At 40.6% G+C, this 14,011-nt stretch overlaps 1 protein-coding gene across 3 annotated transcripts in view; it reads right to left on the reverse strand.

Moving 5' to 3' along the window:
• The window catches only part of igsf9bb (immunoglobulin superfamily, member 9Bb), a 100,235-nt gene that overhangs the window by 42,802 nt on the left and 43,422 nt on the right, over positions 1–14,011 (reverse strand). For all 3 annotated transcript variants that reach the window (XR_015103073.1, XR_015103072.1, XM_086131110.1), the window contains exons 6-7: positions 6,858–6,999; positions 5,904–6,049 (exon numbers count right to left, since the gene is read on the reverse strand). Coding sequence is in view for 1 of the 3 variants with exons in the window: in XM_086131110.1 (XP_085987236.1) it covers positions 5,904–6,049; positions 6,858–6,999 (288 nt within the window). In the remaining 2 variants the exon portion in view is untranslated. The remainder of the gene's footprint in view (positions 1–5,903; positions 6,050–6,857; positions 7,000–14,011) is intronic.

The following is a 14,011-nucleotide window of genomic DNA, read 5'->3' on the forward strand; positions in this document are numbered from 1 at the left end:
CTGCAAATGTGACTTCAAGACAAGAATAGCATGGCTCACTATGGAAAGTGTACAAAGCAAGTGAGAAATCGATTCGGAAAGCGATTTTTCTAATTTATCTGACGGGATCATGGAATTTGAAAAGTTGGAGGGAGAGGAGGTTGTTGGCTCGATGGACGCTGATGTACGTACGCACTTACATATGTAAGAGCCTGATGCTCAGAATGAGGAAAATGTTGTGCCCGAATGGCCGGACATGGAGTGGAGATGAAACCCATCTGGATTTGAAGAACAGTAAACTATATACCGTATTTTCCGGATTAGAAATCACAGTATTTTTTATAGTTTGGCCGGGGGTGCGACTTATACTCTGGAGCGACTTATGTGTGAAATTATTAACACGTGATTATGTCATTTCACATGTTATTTTCACATTAAACCACAAGAGGGAGCTCTCGGCCTGTGTTGATAAATCGACGATGAGTCCGACATAAGCGACGTAGAAGAGGAAGCGGCGCATCGTCTACCTCCCGAGTTGGGGGAGTTGTTTAAAAGTGACACAGAGGATGAAGATCTCATTGAATTTAGTGATTTGGAGTGAAACTGATAGTTTGGTAAACTTGTTAGCATGTTCTTTATGCTAGAATTATCTGAATAACTCGAAATATGTTACGTCGTTACTGACATTACCAGGCATGTCAGTCATGTAACGTTAGTATACCGTACACTTATTCAGCCTGTTGCTCTCTATTTTATTTTTATTTTAAATTGCCTTTCAAGATGACATGTATGTTTTTGGTGCTGGATTTTATCAAATAAATTTCCCATAAAAATGTGACTTATATTTCAGTGCGACTTATATATGTTTTGTCCTTCTTAATTTTGCATTTTTTTTGGCTGATGCGATTTATAATCGGGAGCGACGTATAATCCGAAAAATACGGTAGATTGCAGGTTTTAGCCTAGCGTATTGGTTGCAATGTGATGCTGTGCCGCGCTGTAAATTGCCAAAAATGGGAATACATATTTGGTCCATGTATTACCACTAGCACTCAAAGCACACGTCATAGTAGGTTGGTGTCCTACATTGTCATTGCGATGGTAGTTCTGTTGTGTTGTCGGCCACTCCACACATTACATCGGCAGCATTGTTAGTTGTAAGACCCCAAGACCTGGGGTGCTTGTGTTTTTTGCGCCTGTAATGGGCAGCATTTTTCACAACCCCGTTTTGTTCAGTGGCTATGTCGGCGCTGTCGGACAGTCGGCGTTGGTGCGGCTGGATGGATGGCTGCTGAAGTTGAGGATGAGGAGAGAGGAGCGTTGGCGCAGAGCGCCGATGCGTATTTGGAACTGAGAGTCGCCGCTTGGAATTGAAATGGATTTCCATGGGACAGGAGAAGTGAACCAATCTCTTTTTTCGGCAATGGATGCTACAGCTTCTTGTTGACTTTGAAACTTAGCTTGTAGCCGACGTGTGCACATTTTGAGCATGACGTCTCTGATCCACTGGTTAAAGGACACTTTGATTCTCTCCTCTTTCATCTCAAACTGCTTCAAACAACAAAGCGTGTGACGGAAAAGCGGTTAGGACTGCACGACTGTCCGTGTTTTATGTTATGTGTTGTGTTTATTATTTTACTTTATGTTAACTGTTTTGTGAAGCGCTTTGTTACAGCTGTCGCTGTTGTGAAAGCGCTATATAAATCAGCATGTATTGTATTGTATTGTATTGTAAACCATTAAAGAGGATGCCATCCATGCACTCATATAGTTTGAATGTTTTCGTACAGGACATGGTCTATATGGCCCTAATAGTTTTTATTGAAAGTAAAGAGGGTCTAAAACAGAATAAGATGGTGGTAAAATTATGAAGATAAAGAAAATGATCCACAATTAGTAAGAAAGCCAATAATGCAACCTAAATTAGGTATCATCAAAATAATAAAATGAAGGCGGTGGAAGTCAGAGAAGGAGTTTGAGTGAAAATTATTGGCATGACAGAGGAAGGACCAGTGAGGCAGAGCATGAGAACGAAAGAGAGAGAGAGAGAGAGAGAAAGTGAGAGAGAGAGAGAGATGTTACAGATGACGTAAGGTAGAGAGAAACCAGCAGAGGAGGTCGGAGTGTTGGAGGTGCTGTGACTGTGATAATGACATCTGGTATTGCGAAAGAGTGGAGATGGGGAGCAGGGGAGCAGGGGCGCGGGGGGGAGTTTTAGGGTGGAACTGAGTGAATCAAGAAATGATTGTGATATTGACGAATTCAAATTTGCAACCTCCAAAGTCCAAACCGCCAGCTTGGCAGCACTTTGGCATAAAGAGCCCAGAGGAGAGTTGCTACCACTACCACAGACAAGAATATCAGCCAAGTTTCTAAAAATAGCTCACAGACACAGCCATTGCTTGCAGACAGCGCTATTGCTCATGACCCGCTGGTTCCCACTGCAAGATGCAGTTATTCGCTGGAAAGTACCTCAGGAGAGAGGCTGCCATAGACGCGATAGAAAATTGTGGGAGCAAGATTTTAACAGAGTATGACTATTTTTTTTAAATCAAAATAATAATTGAGAGCAAATGTGGAATTCAGGAATAGCATTAGACTACAGTGTAGGCCGCAGAGCAGATGAAATGGGCATTAATGATGGACAATAATACGATCACGAGGGAAGGAGAGTGTGTGTGTGTATGTGAGAGAGAGAGAGTGAGAGAGAGAGAGAGAGAGAGAGAGAGAGAGAGAGAGAGAGAGCCCTCTGCAGTTGAACCGAGAAACACACCTGCTTTAACAGCAATGATGTAATCCCATTCCTCACCCTCCCTCCCTCTTTCCCCAAGACTGGTGTTGCCTGCTTCTGTTTGTCACACACAGCACACGATGTAGAATAATCTGAAGAGGCGGGCCAGTGAGGGAATGCAAAACATCTGTTGCCTTGACGACTGCCAGTGTCAGTATAGCATTGCCATCCTGCTCCACATCCAACTGTCAAAACCCTGTAAATGTGTTCTAGTAGTTACTTGCGATGAGTGACGGGTCACGCATTGTGTTAAGTGGGGAGAACACGGATAGGCATATTTTTAGGTGGTCTGGTCTACATATTTCACACAAATGATAAGGTAGCTCTGGAGTTTCCTTGAATTGGGCAATTCTATTTTATGCAACAGAAGTGTCTCACTCTTCAAAAATGGCTTGTTTAGCAATTCATTTGCATGATTTCAAAAGCCCTGGAGGCAAGATGTTTCTTCTTTTAAATACTGTACAACAATAGCGATGTTTAACTAAACACCATCTGTGGAATCTTTAGAGCTGTTGCCATGGTTACTAGTCTTTATTGTGACAAACAAACACAAGATGTACCAGCCCTGCCAAACCATAGAAATTCACTTTCTGAACAATTCATCTTAATTTTCATATTTTCCGTCAGGAACATTAGAGTGGGACTGTGCACAAGGATGGATGGATGGATAGATAGATAGATAGATAGATAGATAGATAGATAGATAGATAGATAGATAGATAGATAGATATCTTTGTTCTTGCATTTGTTTCATATCTCTATCACTAAATGATTAGTACAATTACAAATTAATATATGAATGTTTTAAAGAATATATCAATCACAAGACTTTGTTAATATTGACTTGATATTGAAGTTCGAACAATGCACATTATCCGCACACAAACATCCACGCATAATTTATTGATAAAATAAGCAGCAGTCCCCAAACTGGAGTGACACTAGCCATGAGAACATTTTTTCAATGACCAAATAAAAACAAATGATGAGACATATTGCTCACCACAAGCTAGGCTTCAACAAGTCATGGCCGTTTGGCATATTCCAACTAGTTATGACCGTAACGACATACTGCTGTGTTGAGTTTGTTGGATGATGAATAAAGTTGTCGTGAGCACACAGTTGCTTTCTGTACCATATTTTCTGTACTATAAGGCGCTTCGGATGATAAAGCGCACCTTCAATGAAGGGCCTATTTTTAGAACTGTTTTCATATATAGGGCTTGCTGCATTATAAGGGGCAGAGAATAGAGGCTACAGTAGGGGCTGTGGTTGCGCCACTAGATGGTGTTACGCTGAAAGGAATACAATACAATACAGCTTTATTTATATAGAGCTCTCACAACTGCTGCAGCTGTAACAAACTTTGAAGTCAAGATGGCGCCCAAGTAGGCAGCCGTCGGCAAGTGCTCTCATGAGCCTTGCTTTTTTTGTTGTTTTTGTGTTTGTCACTTTGTTGTTTGTTTTGTCACTTTGTGTTTGTTGTTACGTCGTGTGGACCTGATGTGGACTTTTTTCAGCATTTTTTGGCCACGACATTCATCAAGGAGGAGACTCTGTGCTCGGTGGTTGCGCCTTCTCGGCAGCATGGGTATACCAGCACTGTTTTTGACTGGGAGGAATGTCGGCGCCATTTGACTGTCGTTGCTGGACAGTCCCGGGGCGCTTGTGTCTTGCGCCTGGAATGGGCAGCATTTTTCACAGCCCCGCTTTGTTCAGCGGAGAGATCGGTGCTGTTGGACGGTCTGCGGCTGGATGGATGTAAGGCTTGAGGAGCCGACAATGAGAAGAAAAAGCATTAGCGCGGAGCGCCGATGCGGATTTGGAACTGGGAGTCGCGGCTTGGAGTTTGAAGCGGATTACGTGGGACAGGAGAAGTGAACTAATCTCTTTTCGTCAATGGACGCTACAGCTTCGTGTTTGCTTTCAAAACTTAGCTTGTAGCAGACGTGTGCACATTTTCAGCATGACGTCTCTGATCCACTGGTGAAAGGACACTTTGATCCTCTCCTCTTTCATCTATAACTGCTTCAGACAACAAAGTGTATGCAGAAAAGTGGTGAAGATTGCACGACTGTCTGTGTCCTATGTGTTGTGTTGTGTTATTTTTGTTATTTTGACTTCAAAATGGCGCCGCGAGAGTGGCTGCCTTTCCAGCAGCTCCTATATTTTGTTGTTCTACTTCTTCCTTTCATAACTTTGCTGCTGTGAATTGGGAATTTCTCCATTGCGAGACTAATAAAGGTTTTCTTATCTTAAAGCCATGGTCACAAAAACCGACATCAACCATATAAATACAAATGGCATTACAAAACAATAAATGAAAGACAAAAGCTGTAACGACAATTGATTCATCAGAAAGGCACACAAACCTCATGGACTCACATCCATAAGCGGCCAAATATCCTTAGAGGTCTTGCTTGTCTCCTTCCTTTGTTTTGTCAGTAGTTAACTATGCTTTTGGGATTATCTTGGTATCATCATGGCTGCGCAGAACTCAGAAAGTAGTTGTCTGTTTGAATGTGTGTTGTCAAATGCACATGTCAATTAGTGTCGGGCAGAACTCTTTTCAGTTCCAATTGGTTCCTGCTAATAATCCCCACTAGATGGCAGAGGAACACTAAGAGGAAACAACTCAGTGGGGAATATAAAGAGAATTACAGTCTCTTTATATTAGGCGCATCAAATTATTGGGCGCACTGTCGCTTTTTGAGGAAATTGAATGCTTTTAGGTGCGCCTTATTATGCGTAAAATACAGTACATCTTTCAAGCACCTAATTTGCATGCAATATCTTTATGCTGTGCAGCACGCTGTATTAATATTTTGAATGTTTTCTCTCCATGTTCACTCTGTCTTTGCAGAATTTTGGGGGGGGGGGGGGGGGGTGAATGTGAATCTTTATTTTGTCCAGGTTTTTTTTTTTGTCTGCTATGAATATCCCAGGTCAGTGTGTACCCCACTCTCGCCTTTAATCAGCTGGGGTAGAATACAATTCACCTGTGATTCTAATGACAAGTGGTAAAGAAAATGGATGAATGGATATTCATGCCATGAGTTCATAAGAAAATGGAGGGCACACAAAAGTAGAAGAGGATAAGATGGGGACCACCTTTGCTGAGTAGCTCACTCACATTGCACAGCCAGGTAAGCAGAGGCAGTCGGTGGTAGGCCAAGGCTGTTGCTAGGAGCACAGGTGTATTTCCCAGCATCCTCTGGCTTGACTTGGACAATGATCAGGGAACCGTCAATCAGAACACTGACTCTCCGTTTTAGGTCACTGAAAAGTAAGGGGAAAATAAAATCACATGAGTTTATTAACCTCTCATTTTATAATAAGATTCATAATGTGACTAGCCTATTTGGTGTGAAGCTCTTTTGTTTTATTACTTTTCATCGAATCTCAGATTATTTGGCGTGATGTTTCATGTAGAGTAATGTAAGTGGACTTGTGTCCGAATTACCAAGCAATCTTTTTACAGCAGGTCATTTTACTTTACACGTTCCACAACTGCGTCATGCCTCAGCCTTTTGGCTGTGAAATTTTATTGAGCAGAGAATATTGGCACAATTGGACTTTCGCTGTGTCTACCCATCCCAAGGTGGAGCTGCCCGACATTCATTTCGACAAAGAATTAGTTAACAGACACAAAAACTAACTATGGTCCAGAAAGATTTGCCAAAACAATCCAAGTTGTGTCGAGGCATCTTCATGTTGAAATGCAACATGATTTTCATCATTGATTTTCAGCAAATCAATTTTCAGCCATGAGAGCAGTGCATAAACAATTTTTTTTTGTCTTCATCTGTGCACTATGCTCGAACTGCCCGAGTTGGAAGGAGGGCTGCTATGATTACAACTGAGCGTGTCGAAGAAGTCTTTCGTTGAAAATGAATGCTCCCAAAAAGAACATAATTCTGCAGATTGGATATGACAGGAATTGACGCAAGCACTATAATAATGCCTCCAATGCAGTCTTTTAAACTGTAAAAGAAAGAATACGGAGACGTATGACAAGGAGGCTAAACAAAAGGCACACACTTGAGTGTGATGCGATGAACAAGAATAAATCCCATCAGAACTTTACTTCTTGAAAAAGACATTTTCTTCCTCCCAGAACCAGGAGTAGGTTAAGTTCCGAGGGTAGGCCTCCGCCTGGCAGGTGAAGAAGGCGTCCTGCGAGATGTTGACTGTAATGTTGTCTGGCGGTGAGACAATGAATGGAGGGCCTAGTGGAGAACACACACAAGAAACAGGAAAAGGAATATGCAGTACTGTATCACTCAAACTGAATTGCCCAGCCCCATAACCTAGTATCGTATTTTCCGGACTATAAATCACAGGTTATTTTTTATCGTTTGGCCGGGGTTGCGATTTATACTTTGGAGCGACTTATGTGAGAAATTATTAGCTCATTAATGTATCATTTCACGTTACTTTCACCTTAAACCGCAAGAAGGTGCTCTAGGCCCGTGTTGATGAGTCGACGATGAGTCTGACATAAGCGACGTAGAAGAGGAAGCACCACATCTTTTACATCTGGAGTTGGCTAAGTTTATTAAAAGTGACACCGAGAATGAAGATTTCATTGGATTTAGTGATTTAGAACGACACTGGTGGTTTGGTAAACGTATTAGTGTGTTATTTATGCTATAGTTATCGGAATAACTCTTAATATGTTACGTGAACATCCAAGGCACATTCTCAGTTCATTGTTTATGTGTCATATAACGTTATCATATCGTACACTTATTCAGCCTGTTGTTCTCTATTTTAATTTTTATTTTAAATTGCCTTTCAAGATGACATGTCTATTCTTGGCGTTGGATTTTATCAAATACATTTCCCCTCAAATTTGCGATTTATATTCCAGTGCGACTCATATATATGTTTATTTCTTCTTTATTATGCATTTTATGGCTGGTGCGAGTTATACTCCGGAGGAATTTATTATCCGGAAAATACGGTACACACACTTTATTTCCATTTTTAACAACCTTGCTTTGACATTAAAACTATGCCCATAGTTAATGTGTGGTAATATAAAGTAATACAACAGCAGCATAGACATTTTTTTCCTTCTTTTTGGACACAAAGAGATTAACACCAACACATGCACGGTTTCCCTTCAGTGCCATCACAATTATTCTGCATTCAAAAAAAAAAAAGGATTATGACAATTTATCAAGTGATCCTTGCTATGCCAGATGGATGATCCTCTTTGCACAACATTTTTAAGTGTCTTAGGTGGAAAAAAGCAACTTGATGTTGTGACTTTAAACATATTGTTAAACTTGACTTGGTCAAAGCAACTTGCAAACATTGGATCATTGAATTCATTCATTAATACTACTGCAAGAATACCCCCCCCCCACACACACACACACGCACGCAGATTGCTAGTCCCATATGTTAGTTTTGATCTGTGGTCCACATTCTTATCCTTTAACAGGCAGAGTATTTCCATCTGCCACCCCTTAGCCAGACAAGCAGTGCGTGCATGTGTGTGCCTGTGTGCCAACCTGCCCTATTTGGAACCAGCTGAGAGCTGGAGATTTGCTGGCACTGTACACTCTTAGTTGATCTGCAGCTCAGTGGCTTTCCAGGAGGACCTCTATTAATCCATCACTGCTATAAACTACACAGCTGGTCATCTGAACATAGAGGCTTTTCTTAGGCTTTGCCTTCCTAGTCCGAAAAGAAAATATATCTTCAGGGTCACGAATATTGGTTCGACATACATTACATAATTGTAAATAGGGTCAGAATCTTCAATTGCTGCCTTGATTCTTGTCTTAAGTCAAAAGCAACGTTTACAGGGATGAAATCATGACACTGATTTGGCTATTAAAAAATATTCCATTTACCGTATTTTCCGGATTATAAATCATGCCATAATATAGGTCGCACCAGCCATAAAATGCATAATAAAGAATTTAAAAAAAAACATAAAAGTCACACTGGAGTATAAGTCGCACTGTGGGGGGAAATTTAATTGATAAAATACAACCCCAGAACAGACATGTCATCTTGAAAGGAAAATAAAAATTGAGAACAACGGGCTGAATAAGTGTACGATATGCTAATATTACATGACGCATAAACAACGAACTGAGAACGTGCCTGGTATGTTCATGTAACATATTAAGATTTACTCAGATAACTAGAGCATAAAGAACATGCTAACCATCAGTGCCCCTCCAAATCACTAAATCCAATGAAATCTTCATCCTCTGTGTCAGTTTTAAACAACTCCGCCAACTCCGGAGGTAGAAGATGCGACGCTTCCTCTTCTGTGTCGCTTACGTCAGACTCATTTTTATTATTTTTTTTCCTTTTAAAATTTTTGCTTGCCATCCCTTTTTTCAATCTGTTATTGCATTTTCTATATATGTTCAATAAACAAACAAACAAACAAACTCATCATTGACTTATCAACACAGGCCCAGAGCGCCCTTTTGTTGTTTAATGTGAAAATAACTTGTGAAATGTTAATAATTTCACACATAAATCGCTCCAGAGTATAAATCGCACCCCTGTGACTTATAGTCCGGAAAACACGTTACTTGTCTTCAAAATTATCCATCCATCCATCCATCATCTACCGCTTATCCGGGGCCGGGTCGCGGGGGCAACAGCTTTAGCAGGGAAGCCCAGACTTCCCTCTCCCTAGCTACTTCTTCCAGCTCTCCCCGGGGGATCCCGAGACGTTCCCAGGCCAGCTGGGTGACATAGTCTCTCCAGCGTGTCCTGGGTCTCCCTCGGGGTCTCCTCCCGGTGGGACATGCCCGGAACACCTCACCAGGGAGGCGCTCAGGGGGCATCCGAATCAGATGCCCAAGCCACCTCATCTGGGCATCTTCAAAATTACTTGACTTGCATTTCACAGAAAACAAATGATCTGAATTATTTCTTTGATGAAGAAAACGCCTCATCAACATCATCAAGAAAACTCTAGTTGCTTGGCCATTATTTGGTTTCCTTCACTGGACAAGTAAAGTATCAATCTCGCCATCCATCTATCCATCCGTATCCCTTCGTTTATCCGGGCTCAGGTCATGGGGGCAGCAGCCTAAGCCAGGAAGCCAAGAGGTCCCTCTCCACTGCAAGTTTCTCCAGCTCTTTAAAAGGGTAGCCAGGCCAGCCGTGAAAAGGTGTACCGGGTTGTCTCAGAGGCCTCCCACTAGCAGAACACGAAGATGTCCAGAAAGTTAAAATTTAAAAAGTAGAGAAAAAAAATCTGCTTATTACTTACCTTTCCTGACTCGGTAAAAGTAAAAAGTTGGCTGAAGGCCTGGCCACCAGGCACTCGCACCTACAGGCCAGGTTGACCAAGCAAGTGAAAAACAAGGTCCACTTACTTTGATTTTCATAGAGTGTTTCTGTGCCATGCTTTGACTGGTCCCTTAACTAGGAACTGTTTGCCTTGGGTATGCCTGCCAGGGGCAAAAGACCCAGACAACTTAGCTCCGAAGAACATTGGGACAAACAAACCCCTCCATCACCATGAGGTGATAGCTCAGAGATCATTATTGTAAACATGAACAATCGAGTGAGAATGTCAAATCTAAACAGGCTGATTTTACGAAAGGATTTTGTGGTTTTTATGTGGCGCTGAATGGTAAAAAATGGAGCAAACACAAAGCACACTGTGATGCCAAGCAGAATACTGCGCGGTGCACTGGTGGTAATTGCGTATATTTAAATGAGGTAATGTGCATATATTTGGCAGAGAAATTGCCCACCCCGATGGAAATGAGTCTCACCGATAAACAACATCTAATTCACTAAGACCAGCGCTTATAGCCACACGCAATTAGAGTGAAGAAAATAACATCATCCAGAAAGTTGGTGTAAAATTGGCACTTCTCTGTGGAAGCTTTATCACGGCCGCAGTAGCAAGGAGAAGGCATTGTTGGGGGGGGCCACATTTTACACGAGGGGGCGCATTGTGACTTGCGACATCTCACCGATGTCAGGGACATTACCCTCCACCCCAATCGATAAATCAACTGCGAGCCATGAAAGAGTGAAAGACGGACGTTCGGCAAGGCCATGCACATTATGGCCGATTGTCAACATTTTTGTTAGCACCAAAAAACTGAATGGATATAACAATGTTTTTCTCTCCATAGGCACTCACTACAGCTTAATGTCACTTCACGAGGAAAAGGCCTATGTCCAAAAATTATATTCAGATGATCATTTTGATTTCTGGTATTAATGTGGGCATCCAACTTGGGCCTCTTGTATGTGGATATAAATCGTATAGTTGTGTGATGCGTCTGCTTATCTTATCTTGAACAACATGAAGCATTAAGTAGACCGATGCCATTCGTTTATTATGAGATGATGTCATCTTTAGTAGGCGTCTCCAGAAAAGAGGATTGAGGACCGTGGACTCATTTCCCCAAAACATTTCTACCTCCTCCCGCTTTGCTATTCTGGCAATATGAGATGATGAAACAATAAGCCCCTACACGCCATATTTACTTCTGTAGACACTGTGCCACATGATGTTTTTTTCTTTTCGTTTTTTTCCCTCCACGTTTCACTCAACGTCATGCTTTGTGCATGTCACATCATGGACACATTTTCTTCATATTAGAAGGCACATTTGTTTTTTGAATGCAAGCGAGAAGATAAACCGTTTGGGCATTATACCCTGCAGTGTGAATGTAGCCTGTAGGTGCTCTGCAATTCCTTGGTAACCAGTCCAGGGTAGAGTAGTAGTAGTGAATCCCAGCATTATTACAGTTCTGACTTTTTTTTTTCTTAACACACTTGCGGAAAACTCCACTCTTTCACGTTTGTTTGTTTTTTCACCTGAATCTACACTGATTTGCATTCATTCAAATGATTTTTTTTCAGGACATTTATGAGCTAGTGTCAATTATGGCGATTGAATTTACCAAATTTAATTTTATTTCGTCAAGTGGTTGCACAAAATCAAATCATTGGCATTCAGATATATCTAAGTAGCTATACAGTCTACTTAAAAAGTGTATATGTCTGGATTAAGATGATTTTATTTTGTGCAACGACTTGAAATAAAATTTAGGAAACGCAGCACTTTTTTTTCATGTAGTTGATCATTCACTATTGGTTAATGTGTATTTCTGGTGATAACTGTTGATTGGGTATTATGTTGTGTGTGACTTCTATTATAGAGTAAACGTGAGAGCTCTGGACTGTAGTTTAGCTTCTTGGACATTACAAAACTCATTTTTTGAAAATCTATTTTTAAGGATTGCTTTCATTGAGGGCAGCGTTTACCCTTTCATGCACTCTGTAACCCAGGGGTGTCAAACTCATTTCACATGGTGGGCCACATACGGCCTTGGTAGATGTCAAGTGGGCCGGACCATTAAAATGATACCATACTTATAACCAAAACAATATGTCTTTCCTTTGTTTGGTATAAAGAAGCACAAGAACATTAGGAAAATGTTGAAATTTAATGAACATATCTTTTACAAAACATTTCAAGCACCTTACATTTCCTTCGACAATTTACTTTTATCATTCACATATATGCATTGCAACTGATCCCACTGATTGTACAAACTTTAACAAGTAATTGGTATTGAAAAATATAGTAATGCACTTTAAGATTAAATGAGATTTATAAAGAAAGGAAGTTTTAAACCATTTACATGTGCATATAAAATCTAGATGTAATCTCTGCCTACGCCTTACAAACAAAGGAGAGTGCTATTAAATGTGTAAATGTGAGAGTGCTTTTGATAGCGTCTGCTGTCATGGGTCTGTCTCAGTGACGGACTGAGGCTGCTGTTGTCTTCTTCTCTGATCAAAACAGTGTCACCTAGCGGATACTCAATTAATTGCACCTTATTAAAAATATTAATTCTGTGTCTTTTATGCATTTTTTTCACTTTTAAATTATCCTGCGGGCCTGATTGAACCTCCTTGCGGAACCAGCCGTATGTGTGACACCCCTGGTTTACATAATCATCTCGCGGGCCGGATTAAACTCCTTTGCGGGCCGCATCCGGCCCATGGGCCGTACGTTTGACACCACTGCTGTAACCTGATAACACGATAAACTGACCACTGTAGTAAGCACTGTCCCTGAAAGGGTAGGTCAATCTATTTAGTTACAATTGTTTTACTATTTCTTTTAATTTAGTTAACTTGTGCTTTTGGCTCATTCATTCATTCATTCCTTTTCCGAACCGCTTTCTGTCACAATTCAGCTCCATTGTTTTACTACTATGCTCTCAGTGCTCACTGATCATGAGCAGAGCCGATTACCGGGGCCGATATTTGGCATTTTGCCAATTATCGGCATCTATCTTTTTTATTAATCGGATGGCCCACAGTAAGCCGATCTGTCTGCTGCAGTATGCGACTCCTTTCCAACACAATCTGATTGGTTGCTCATTGTCAACATTTAATCCCTGGAGATTGCATCATACTTTGCAGCGTTCAGTTTTGGTTTAGGCAAGTCTGTGCATTTGGTGCTCTAATATCAAACTTAAAGGAGGTGGGATATTTGCACACCACCTCTTTCGGTAAAGATAAGCCAATTAAATGTGCAGTTAAACCACAGTGTCATACTCAAGGCCCGAGGGCCCAATTTTACAACTTCTGTAATAATTTTATGTGGCTCGGGAAAAGCAAATCAAACATGTCAACTTCTGTACTGCTTGCTCCAATATGGACCAAAATTTCAAATTCTCATAGGTAATAAATAAGAGAGATATTGGAAGCATTTTCTTGTTACCAAACCCCTCATTACAGTGACTGAAACAGTAGTCAAATAAATCATGATTCTTGACTTTATATGGTTTCATAGTCAAAACGACCGTGGGCTTTTTCTAAAAACAGCTATCCAGTGATGGGACATTGTTATTTCCTTGTACTGTTGTACATTTGAAAATGTGAACACTGGCAGAGATTTATCGAAAGAAAGTGTTGTCTATTGATATTTATCTGTTTCTTACTTATTGTGAGAAATCACAAACAAGATTAGGGTCTTCACAACATTGAAAATCATTAATTATTACCATCATTTATATTATTTAGTATTGTTGTTAAATCAGAATTTTTCACACTGATTCAGAATCTGCCCTCATTTTTTCTCTCGCACATCAGGTTTTCATAATAATGATGATAACAATAATACGTGTAGTACAGTAATGTGTTTACAAGTAATATTTATGAATTAAGAGTTAGGTTCAGTAATTGGTAGATTTTTTTTAAACGGCATTGTTTAAA

This window comes from Hippocampus guttulatus, chromosome 15, assembly GCF_054856545.1.
Source record: "Hippocampus guttulatus isolate MCC_2025c chromosome 15, RoL_Hgut_1.0, whole genome shotgun sequence".
Classification (NCBI taxonomy): Eukaryota; Metazoa; Chordata; class Actinopteri; order Syngnathiformes; family Syngnathidae; genus Hippocampus; species Hippocampus guttulatus.